The sequence below is a fragment of the Embiotoca jacksoni genome, unplaced genomic scaffold, assembly GCF_022577435.1.
Source record: "Embiotoca jacksoni isolate LCO1_2020_lvr unplaced genomic scaffold, fEmbJac1.0.p SCAF_78, whole genome shotgun sequence".
NCBI lineage: Eukaryota > Metazoa > Chordata > Actinopteri > Embiotocidae > Embiotoca > Embiotoca jacksoni.
The window spans coordinates 179154-190152 of NW_027185434.1; the positions used below are offsets into that span (position 1 = coordinate 179154).

Sequence of the window (10999 nt, forward strand, 5' to 3'; positions counted from 1 at the left end):
TCCAACCCGCAGGTGGATGAACTTCTCCTCCAACCAGCAGGTGGATGAACTCCTCCTCCAACCCGCAGGTGGATGAACTCCTCCTCCAACCAGCAGGTGGATGAACTCCTCCTCCAACCCGCAGGTGGATGAACTCCTCCTCCAACCCGCAGGTGGATGAACTCCTCCTCTAACCAGCAGGTGGATGAACTCCTCCTCCAACCCGCAGGTGGATGAACTCCTCCTCCAACCCGCAGGTGGATGAACTCCTCCTCCAACCAGCAGGTGGATGAACTCCTCCTCCAACCCGCAGGTGGATGAACTCCTCCTCCAACCCGCAGGTGGATGAACTCCTCCTCTAACCCGCAGGTGGATGAACTTCTCCTCCAACCAGCAGGTGGATGAACTCCTCCTCTAACCCGCAGGTGGATGAACTCCTCCTCCAACCCGCAGGTGGATGAACTCCTCCTCCAACCCGCAGGTGGATGAACTCCTCCTCCAACCCGCAGGTGGATGAACTTCTCCTCCAACCAGCAGGTGGATGAACTCCTCCTCTAACCCGCAGGTGGATGAACTTCTCCTCCAACCCGCAGGTGGATGAACTTCTCCTCCAACCAGCAGGTGGATGAATTCCTCCTCCAACCCGCAGGTGGATGAACTCCTCCTCCAACCCGCAGGTGGATGAACTCCTCCTCCAACCCGCAGGTGGATGAACTTCTCCTCCAACCAGCAGGTGGATGAACTCCTCCTCCAACCAGCAGGTGGATGAACTTCTCCTCCAACCAGCAGGTGGATGAACTCCTCCTCCAACCCGCAGGTGGATGAACTCCTCCTCCAACCAGCAGGTGGATGAACTCCTCCTCCAACCCGCAGGTGGATGAACTCCTCCTCCAACCCGCAGGTGGATGAACTTCTCCTCCAACCAGCAGGTGGATGAACTCCTCCTCCAACCCGCAGGTGGATGAACTCCTCCTCCAACCCGCAGGGGGCGCTGCGGCCACAGGAAGCCGCTCTTCAGGAGACCAGGTCCGTCTCCCGGAGGAACTGTGACCGGTTAGCAGACAGCTAGCTGTTGTCTGTCTCGTTTTCTTTTATTTGTGTGTGTCGTTGCTTATGCAGAGAGATGTGGTTTATTTATTTACTCAGCTGGCTGTCGTTGGTGATCCAGATCTCCTTCGTCACTCTCGCGATAGGTGAGTGTTCACGGGAAGATCCTGCGAGGTGCTATAACGTACTGGCTAAGGTTAGCTTGCTAATGCTAGCGGATGGAGCTGAACGCTGTTAGCTGAGAGTCACAAGTTCATCACGAGAATAATAATAATAATAACAATAATAATAACAATAATAATAACAATAATAATAACAATACTAATCTGGTCTGAAGAAGGTTTCACGTCTGAGCTCATTAAAGCATGAAGAGCTGCCTGCTAGCTCAGCTAGCCGGTTAGCTCTCCAGTACAAGAAGTTAAAGAAGATTTATTAATTAACGATGACGATGTTTCATATTTTTATATTTTATACTTTTAGATAAAAGCAGAATATCTGTACCGTGTGTATAATTTGGTATTTATTGTCTTATAAATCACATCCTGGAGACACCAGGATGTGACGTTTGCTGTTAATCTCTATCGATACAAACTGATCAATCAGTCGATTAATCAGCTGATCCTGATACAAACCGATCAATCAGTCCATTGATCAGCTGATCCTGATACAAACTGATCAATCAGTCCATTGATCAGCTGATCCTGATACAAACTGATCAATCAATCGATTAATCAGCTGATCCTGATACAAACCGATCAATCAGTCCATTGATCAGCTGATCCTGATACAAACTGATCAATCAGTCCATTGATCAGCTGATCCTGATACAAACCGATCAATCAGTCCATTGATCAGCTGATCCTGATACAAACCGATCAATCAGTCCATTGATCAGCTGATCCTGATACAAACTGATCAATCAATCGATTAATCAGCTGATCCTGATACAAACTGATCAATCAGTCCATTGATCAGCTGATCCTGATACAAACTGATCAATCAGTCCATTGATCAGCTGATCCTGATACAAACTGATCAATCAATCGATTAATCAGCTGATCCTGATACAAACTGATCAATCAGTCGATTAATCAGCTGATCCTGATACAAACTGATCAATCAGTCCATTGATCAGCTGATCCTGATACAAACTGATCAATCAGTCGATTGATCAGCTGATCCTGATACAAACTGATCAATCAGTCCATTGATCAGCTGATCCTGATACAAACTGATCAATCAGTCCATTGATCAGCTGATCCTGATACAAACTGATCAATCAGTCCATTGATCAGCTGATCCTGATACAAACTGATCAATCAGTCCATTGATCAGCTGATCCTGATACAAACTGATCAATCAATCGATTAATCAGCTGATCCTGATACAAACTGATCAATCAGTCCATTGATCAGCTGATCCTGATACAAACTGATCAATCAGTCCATTGATCAGCTGATCCTGATACAAACTGATCAATCAGTCGATTAATCAGCTGATCCTGATACAAACTGATCAATCAGTCCATTGATCAGCTGATCCTGATACAAACTGATCAATCAGTCCATTGATCAGCTGATCCTGCAGCCAGTACACATGAACTCCAAACAGCAGCGGGTTTGACAAGCAGCTGTCAGTCACAGAAAGGAAAGAAAGAGTTTAATCCAGGATAAGAACTGGTCTATCTGTGGTTGCCAGGTTGTAAAATAATCCCTCCGGCATGAAGTTCAAATCTTTTCACAACATTTATCATTAGAGATAATTAATTAATCATTAAAGTTGAGGAACATTTATCACATTATCGACATTCAGAACTATTATTACTCAATTTTAAGCTTAAACATCTGTGAAAGTAATTTCTCAAACTAGAGATTCAAAACTACGACATTAAACTTTGAGTTCGTTCTTTCTTTACTTTTTTCCAATATTTTAAATCTGGTATTCCACATTTAATCAGCCGGTGTTGTTGTGTTCAGGGTCTTCTGGTAAATCCTACGCTTTTAATAAGTGGCACCTTCTTTGTTGTTGTGTTTGAATGTCAAGGTTTCCATCACTGTTTGAATGTCCGTCTCTCCGTCTCTCAGTCTCTCAGTCTCTCCGTCTCTCAGTCTCTCCGTCTCTCAGTCTCTCCGTCTCTTCGTCTCTCCGTCTCTCAGTCTCTCCGTCTCTCCGTCTCTCAGTCTCTCCGTCTCTTCGTCTCTCAGTCTCTCCGTCTCTCCGTCTCTCAGTCTCTCCGTCTCTCCGTCTCTCAGTCTCTCCGTCTCTCCGTCTCTCAGTCTCTCCGTCTCTTCGTCTCTCAGTCTCTCCGTCTCTCAGTCTCTCCGTCTCTCCGTCTCTCAGTCTCTCCGTCTCTCCGTCTCTCAGTCTCTCCGTCTCTCCGTCTCTCCGTCTCTCAGTCTCTCCGTCTCTCCGTCTCTCAGTCTCTCCGTCTCTCCATCTCTCAGTCTCTCCGTCTCTCCGTCTCTCAGTCTCTCAGTCTCTCCGTCTCTCCGTCTCTTCGTCTCTCCGTCTCTTCGTCTCTCCGTCTCTCAGTCTCTTCGTCTCTCCGTCTCTCCGTCTCTCCGTCTCTCCGTCTCTTCGTCTCTCCGTCTCTTCGTCTCTCAGTCTCTCCGTCTCTCCGTCTCTCCGTCTCTCCGTCTCTTCGTCTCTCCGTCTCTTCGTCTCTCAGTCTCTCCGTCTCTTCGTCTCTCAGTCTCTTCGTCTCTCCGTCTCTCCGTCTCTCCGTCTCTCAGTCTCTCCGTCTCTCAGTCTCTCCGTCTCTCCGTCTCTCCGTCTCTTCGTCTCACCAGCTGTGCGTCGTGTCTGCGTTGCTGCTGTTTTTAGGAGCTCATTCAAATAGATTTATATTATCTGATCTGTATTTCTTCGAGGCATTGAATCTCATTGAACTGACACCCAGTGTAGGAAAAAAAGTAGTAAGATGGCCTTGATAATCTGGTCAGGTTCATGCTCTTTACTGCTTTTAAGAGTAGTTTTTCTGTTTTCTAGGTGTTTTTTTTTATATTTCCAGATTTCTATTCTTGTGAAAAAGCTGTAAGCTTCAACGTTTGAGACGTCTGAGAACTTTTCAGAGCTACAAAGAGACGTTCGTGTTCCTCAAAGTAGGTTTTAAGGGATAGTTTTCTTTAGTCGTGGCATCAAAAGGGAAATACAGCAAATAATACCAACAGAATACGCTGTCATGGCAATGAACTGTTTCATCCACACACAAAATAACTAAAATATCCTTCTACATTAATGACCCTAACAAATCATCTTTCTTTTTTTTTAACTCTAAATATGAATTGATTTCCAGGTAAAGTGGTCGTTTCAGTTCAGATATTCACCAACGACACTCACGTTGATTTCCAGTATTTACAAAGAATTTCTGTCTCTTTTTTTTGTCCTGTTGGGTCGCTCATCACCTCTCGTGTCCTCCACCTCTCGTGTCCTCCACCTCTCGTGTCCTCCAGCTGCTGGCCTGTACTACCTGGCCGAACTCATAGAAGAATACACAGTCGCCACCAGCCGGATAATAAAGTACATGATCCTGGTGAGTAACTGGACGGAGACGGATGCACTTTGTTTTTAAGGGTAAACGGCTCGCCTGTCAAACTGCTCTTTCTCTGTTGGGGCGGACGTGTCCAGTTCTCGACAGGTGTGCTGGCAGGTCTCTACCTCTTTGAAGGCTTCCCGGTGTTGATGGTGGGAGTCGGCCTCTTCACCAACCTGGTGTACTTCGGCCTCCTGCAGACTTTCCCCTACATCCTGCTGAGCTCCCCGAACTTCATCCTCTCCTGTGGTGAGTGGCACCGACTCTTTGCAGTCTTTGGCCTGTTTACTTGTTAAAATCACGCGACTGCAGGACAGAGACGCTCCCTGGACAGATTCTGTTTATTTGGTCAGCAAAACATATAAAATATCTCTTTCTTGGCGCATCTTTCTTTTTCCAACTTTGTTTCTTGTCGCTACGCTGCAGTGCTGGTGGTGGTGAACCATTACATGGCCTTTCAGTACTTTGCACAAGAGTACTATCCATTCTCAGAGGTAAGTTCCTCCCGGGTTGAAAACGCCATGTACAGTTTTAGTGAACTGTGGAAAGGATGTGGTCCTTTTCTTGTCTTATCCTCTGTTCGTCTGACCTGGCGGGCCTCAGGTGCTGGCGTACTTCACCATCTGCCTGTGGGTGATCCCCTTCGCCTTCTTCGTGTCGCTGTCAGCGGGGGAAAACGTGCTTCCATCCACCATGCAGCAAGGAGGTGAGAGCTTTCAACCGTCTGACACTGTCCGGTCGGTGCCTCATGATGTATGTATGTAGAGCGTGACACTCTTCATCTCAGGGTCGCGGGTTCGAGCCCCACGCGGGGCGCATCCCTTTTCTGCTGCTTTCACCATCACACCACACGTTTCTCACGTATTTTTTACCTTCTAGGACTCAGTGCAGTTTGAAAGAACACAAACAGAGACTTTCTAATTTTGACAACTGAATTTTCTTGATTTTTTTAGATGATGTGGTTTCTAATTACTTCACCAAGGGCAAAAGGGGGAAGAGGTCTGGGATTCTCCTCGTGTTCTCATTCCTCAAAGAGGCCGTGCTGCCCAGCCGACAGAAGATGTACTGAGGAGCTGGTATTCGGGGGCGTGGCCTCGGGTCGGCGGTGTGTGTCATGTGTCACAGATCAAAGGGGGAAGCAGCAGGAAGGACAGTGGAAATTGTTTCTGGATGGGACTTCAAAAAACAACGAAGCAGTGGCCCAAATGGGAGGAAAAGCACACAAAAAGTACGGACCAATGAACCGAACCGAGCTTCCCGCTGGACGAGCCGACGCGTTTACACAGGCCATGTTCGTCTGTCTTTGTCTTTCTGTCCGTACCGACTGCCAACATCACCACCTGGAGACCTCGGCGAGGGGATCTTGTCTGTAGCGCTGTGATTTCTTTTCTTATTGTCACGTTGGACTCCATTTTTTTAAGCTTTAGTATTAAAATATGTTCGTGTGGGGGTTCAGAAATTAACCACCGAATTCCTGAAGTTTGACTTGGGCAGAGAAATCATAATTTCTATCGTTTGTGTGTTGTAGGTCTCCCACTTCATCCGATTCAATACACAACGTAGCAGGAAACACAGGCGAGGAGGCGAGAAGAGTTAGAGAAGGTACTTTCTGAATAAATCCTGCAGGCTGATTTTGGGTTGTGGTGTAAAATATCCCCGAAAACATTGTGTAGGAAGTGTTTAAATGGCAAATCAGTTGTGACAAAAAAATGCCACTAACTAAACACTAAATTGATATTACTTCAAATAGTAAAGAGCAGCCTCTAAAGTTACAGGGAATCTGTGACGAAGTCTTGGAGTGCTCTCAGTCCTGCTGCTTCACTTCACTTAAAGAAGGTTTAAACAGGCGCTGAGGAAGGATCGCTTCTAACCTCCACGGGATCTCTCCGACGCCGGGTCATCGACGTCCGGCCACACAAACGCTGCACGATGTGGGATTTGTTTGGTTTCCACCACACGTTCATCCATCACCAGCACTGGTGTGTGGCTACATGCCTCTTTTTTTCCGACTTTGTTTGTAAGAATTCACAGGAATAAACAAACTGATTTTTTTGTACATTGATCTGAGAGATGAAATGCAAATTGTAAACGCTGGTGAAGATCCAACCTGCGTGATGATTCTCGACGCTTTTGGGGAAGAAAAAAAGCTGCTTTTATGAAAGAAACACAAAAAAAAAAGGTTCTTTTTACTGACTATTCAGAGTGATTCGTCGTAGACTGACATGCACACAACTGTTATAAAAGATTTTGTTGAAATAACTGACGGATGAAATAGTTTTGTTCACAGGTTCAAGGAAATAAAAAGCAAAACTAAGACAAAGACAAACTGCTTTTCATTTCAAATTAAATCAGACTAAATGACAAGATTTTATTTGCTGTGTGTGTGTGTGTGTATGTGTGTGTGTGTGTGTGTGTGTGTGTGTGTGTGTGTGTCATTATGTTCGTCCCATGTGGCTTGGTCACAGAGGGGGCACCAGGTTGACACTCGTGTGCACTTTGACCCCCGCCGAGGTGTGAAGTGCTTCATGAAGTAAAGGAGAAAAACCACAACACGTGCACACACACACACACACACACACACACACACACACACACACACACACACCTACACACCTTCAGGTGACAGGCCACAGCTTACAGTTCACACTTGCATGCTGTTGACAAGCCCTCACCTGGATCCCGCTGCAGTCCCCTGGGGGGCATCAGTGGAAGTGCGACGCTACATCTGTGACAGGTGACCCAGTTCACCGAGGTCTGCCCCCCCCCCCCCCCACACACACACACACACACACACACACCATCCTGTGTTTGGTGCTTTTCATTTTTGTCACTTTGAGCTGAGATGGCTGGACGTCTGTTTTATCTCTTAAAACTTTTGTTAAGACGACCAGACGTCTTTGTTTAAATTCTCTTATTTAAACACTTTAGCTACATTATTATTTATTTATATATATATATAATATATATATATATAAAACTGAAAATGCATTTGACATAAAACTGATTTCAACACATTTGAGAAGCAATGAGTTTAATGCATTTCTTGCCCACCTGTCCAGCAGCTTCAGGTCCAGATGAAGGTCAGTAGTGTCCAGGCTGCAGGTCCTCGGCGAGGTGCATGGCCACCTCCGTCCAGGGGGAGGTGCTCCGCCCCCGAGGGCCTCCGCGATGCTTGACCTCCACTATGTCCTGCGGCTGGAAGTGCTGAGGGGAGGCGATCCTCGAGGGGAAGTCTCTGGGGAACAGCACCCTCTGAAGGATGTCCATGGGCAGGTTGGGGGCGGGGCGAGGCGTGCTGTCCCACTGGGTGCTGTACTGAGGTCGCTTGCTGCTGCTGTCCCTCCACAGTGCGACGCTGCCCCGGAGGTCCGGCACCGCGGGGGCTTTCTCAGGCTGGAGGCCCATGAAGATGGTCCACGGCCGACAGGGCGAGGCTGCAGGTTGCTTTCTGGAGGTGCTCCCGTCCTCCTGAGGCCGTCCTGGCTGCTGATCTGGTTTAGAGCTGCTCTGATCTGATAAGAAGCACCTGGTGTGGAACCGGCTCACCTGCACACGGTGGGGTAAACCCTTTAGGGGGGGCAGGTGTTTCCTGTTTGCCCACTCGGCCATCTTTTCATCGACAAGTGTCTGATAATGGAGAAAGTGTAGTTAGTGCAGTACATGCAAACTGAATATACTGCTTTTAAATCCTTCTTCTACATTTCATAGTTTACAGAAAATACATCATTCAGCGTTTCTGTTTGACTTTAGATCAGATGTCTGAATGCTCTTTAAATTCTTTAATTTTGACATCATACAAACTAACCGTTGTATCGAGACTGTTCTGTTTTGCCAGATCGACAAGATCACCGTACAAGACGTGAACCAGCTCTCTCTCCTCCATCTCCTCCGTCTTATCTACCTGCCACTTGCAGCTTTTCAGATACCTAGAAAAAACACACACACACACACACAGACACACACACACACACACACACACACACACACACACATACAGACACACACACACACACACACACACACATACAGACACACACACACAAATGCTTTTTTTTTTTTTTAAAAAGGTAAAAAACCAGTCCGTCTTCACTGAAGCTTTTTGTCCCGGTGCGTCTCACCTCGCCGTCTTCCTGTGGCACCAGATGCGTGCCAGGTCCAGAGGTGTGTGACCCGCGCTGTCCTGGACTAACACGTCTGCTCCGGCCTCCACCAGAATCTCCGCACAGTCGAGGAGGCCCTCGGAGGCGGCCACGTGCAGCGCGGTCTGCCCCGAGTGTGAGAGCCTGGTTCAAAAAATGAATCAATAAATAAAAGGTCCTGTAAGTTTCATCAGCAGCATCACAATTATTATCTCTTCCTGCAGCTGTAAACCCAAATTTGAGAAAGTCAACAGCTGATTCTTGGTCAAAACTAATTCTGTTTTCTGGATTGAGTTGAGAGAATTTATATATTTCTTTAATTTATGCACACAGGTGTGTCTGAGGGAGAGAGGCTCCTACCTGTTGACGTTGGCTCCGTGCTCCAGCAGGTATCGGAGGCAGGCGGAGGTGTTGGGGACGCTGCGGAGGGACAGGACCACGTGAAGGGGCCGGCGACCCCGGGAGTCGCTGCAGTCGATCCACCAGAGCCCGGACTGCACCAGGAGCTGGATGTCAGGCAGCCGGCCGTAGATGCAGGCCTCATGGAGCTCCAGACGAACCTCATCGACCGCCGGCAGAACCTGGAGAATAAAGTTCATCGTCTCAACATCAGTGTTCAAACCTGCCCTTGAGAAGGAGAGAGGGAGGACAGGTGTAAACAGCTTCGATGAGGGCGGTGGTCCAGAGACATGTTCTGGTTTCAGGGTCCAACTATGATGTCATGACACTTCGTGTTATTACTTACACCTGTGCTCCTCCTCCACCTGTTCATCATGTATGATGTCACCAGTCAGCTGCACCTGGTGAGGTGTAATAATTGAACACCCTGAGGATGCTTGTGTGTTTTCTACTCATATTTAACTTGTGCTCAGAAATGTGGAGTCAAGTTGTGGCTGCATTGTTTCTGCCGTTGTGTATTTGAGCAGTTATTACAGAAGTGAACAGCTGGGTTGTTATGTCGTCCTCCAGCCTGTGATGCTGATACCTCCACCTGTCCGTCCACAGAGGCCTCCCTCCGGTCCCCGTTAACGGTCCGCTCCTCCGGTCTCCCCGCTGCAACATCCGGGAACATCTGGCCGCCTGCCGCAGCTCCGCGCGACACTTTCCTGCAAAATGAAGCATGTTTATGAAAGGTGGGCCATAAAGAAGAGATATGAAAGAGAAACGTGTCTTTGCACTTTAAAAACATTTCCATTGCAGCTGTTGATCACAACGGAACTCTTTTACAGTGAAAGTCCGGAGTACGGCGATTTATGATCTTTCATTATTTCAGAAGTTATTTACCGCTTTGGAAGACTCACGTTTTCGTTTTCCGGTTTTGTTGACAGGTTCCATGGTTGCCGTGGAAATGTGGTAACCATGGAGATGAAGCCTGCTTTACGACAAGTCCGTCACAAGCTAACAGGAAACTCGCGTGAGCGTCAACCTGACATAAATGCTGAAATGACGTAACGAGTTATTTGATCAGCTTCGTGCACTGGTGGGCATTTTAATCTACAACGGTTCTACTGGCTATTTTAATATTTTAATACATTTGTTATGTCACATTTTAATCTGCAGCTGAAAGTAATTGCTTTAAAATGGAATATTACTCAACTTACTGACTCTTGTTTATTACAGTTTTTTGTCTTCGTTAAATGAAAGCAAGTTTAGTTTTTTCTTCACATTATATCTACTTAAATCACGTTTACTTTTACTTACTCAATTAAAGTTGAACTTACTTCCCTAACTTTAGTTTTTGTTTTACTCAACTCACCTTAAATTAATCAGAATGGGAATGTCCTGATGCTGTCAATCAAGTGTCAATCAATATAAAGTGGAATTGATCTGTGGAAACAGGAAGTTGACTTTAAATTCTAATCTGAATTCACAGTGAGTATGACCTCATGACATTTAGACATTATATGAAAATCTAAATCATTTGGATGTATTTTGTCCGAAAGGAAGACTCCATCCAGTGGTGTTTACTTTATAATAAACCGCCTCCACCCAGTGGTGTTTACTTTATAATAAACCGCCTCCATCCAGTGGTGTTTACTTTATAATAAACCGCCTCCATCCAGTGATGTTTACTTTATAATAAACCGCCTCCATCCAGTGGTGTTTACTTTATAATAAACCGCCTCCATCCAGTGGTGTTTACTTTATAATAAACCGCCTCCATCCAGTGGTGTTTACTTTATAATAAACCGCCTCCACCCAGTGGTGTTTACTTTATAATAAACCGCCTCCACCCAGTGGTGTTTACTTTATAATAAACCGCCTCCATCCAGTGGTGTTTACTTTATAATAAACCGCCTCC

General features: G+C 46.4%; 2 protein-coding genes across 2 annotated transcripts; one reads left to right on the top strand and one right to left on the bottom strand.

Moving 5' to 3' along the window:
- Positions 1-989: 989 nt before the first annotated feature.
- On the top strand, positions 990-6895 carry tex261 (testis expressed 261). Its single transcript, XM_069177916.1, has 6 exons — positions 990-1172; positions 4479-4558; positions 4654-4807; positions 4985-5052; positions 5162-5264; positions 5512-6895. Exons 1-6 carry the CDS (start codon positions 1103-1105, stop codon positions 5625-5627), a joined length of 591 nt encoding a protein of 196 aa, XP_069034017.1. The 5' UTR covers positions 990-1102; the 3' UTR covers positions 5628-6895.
- A 694-nt stretch (positions 6896-7589) lies between these two features.
- On the bottom strand, positions 7590-10027 carry ankrd53 (ankyrin repeat domain 53). The gene is made up of 6 exons (XM_069177878.1): positions 9982-10027; positions 9683-9803; positions 9058-9278; positions 8677-8841; positions 8364-8484; positions 7590-8185 (listed from the first exon to the last, which is right to left on the bottom strand). Exons 2-6 carry the CDS (start codon positions 9767-9769, stop codon positions 7640-7642), a joined length of 1140 nt encoding a protein of 379 aa, XP_069033979.1. The 5' UTR covers positions 9770-9803; positions 9982-10027; the 3' UTR covers positions 7590-7639.
- Between the last annotated feature and the right edge of the window lie 972 nt (positions 10028-10999).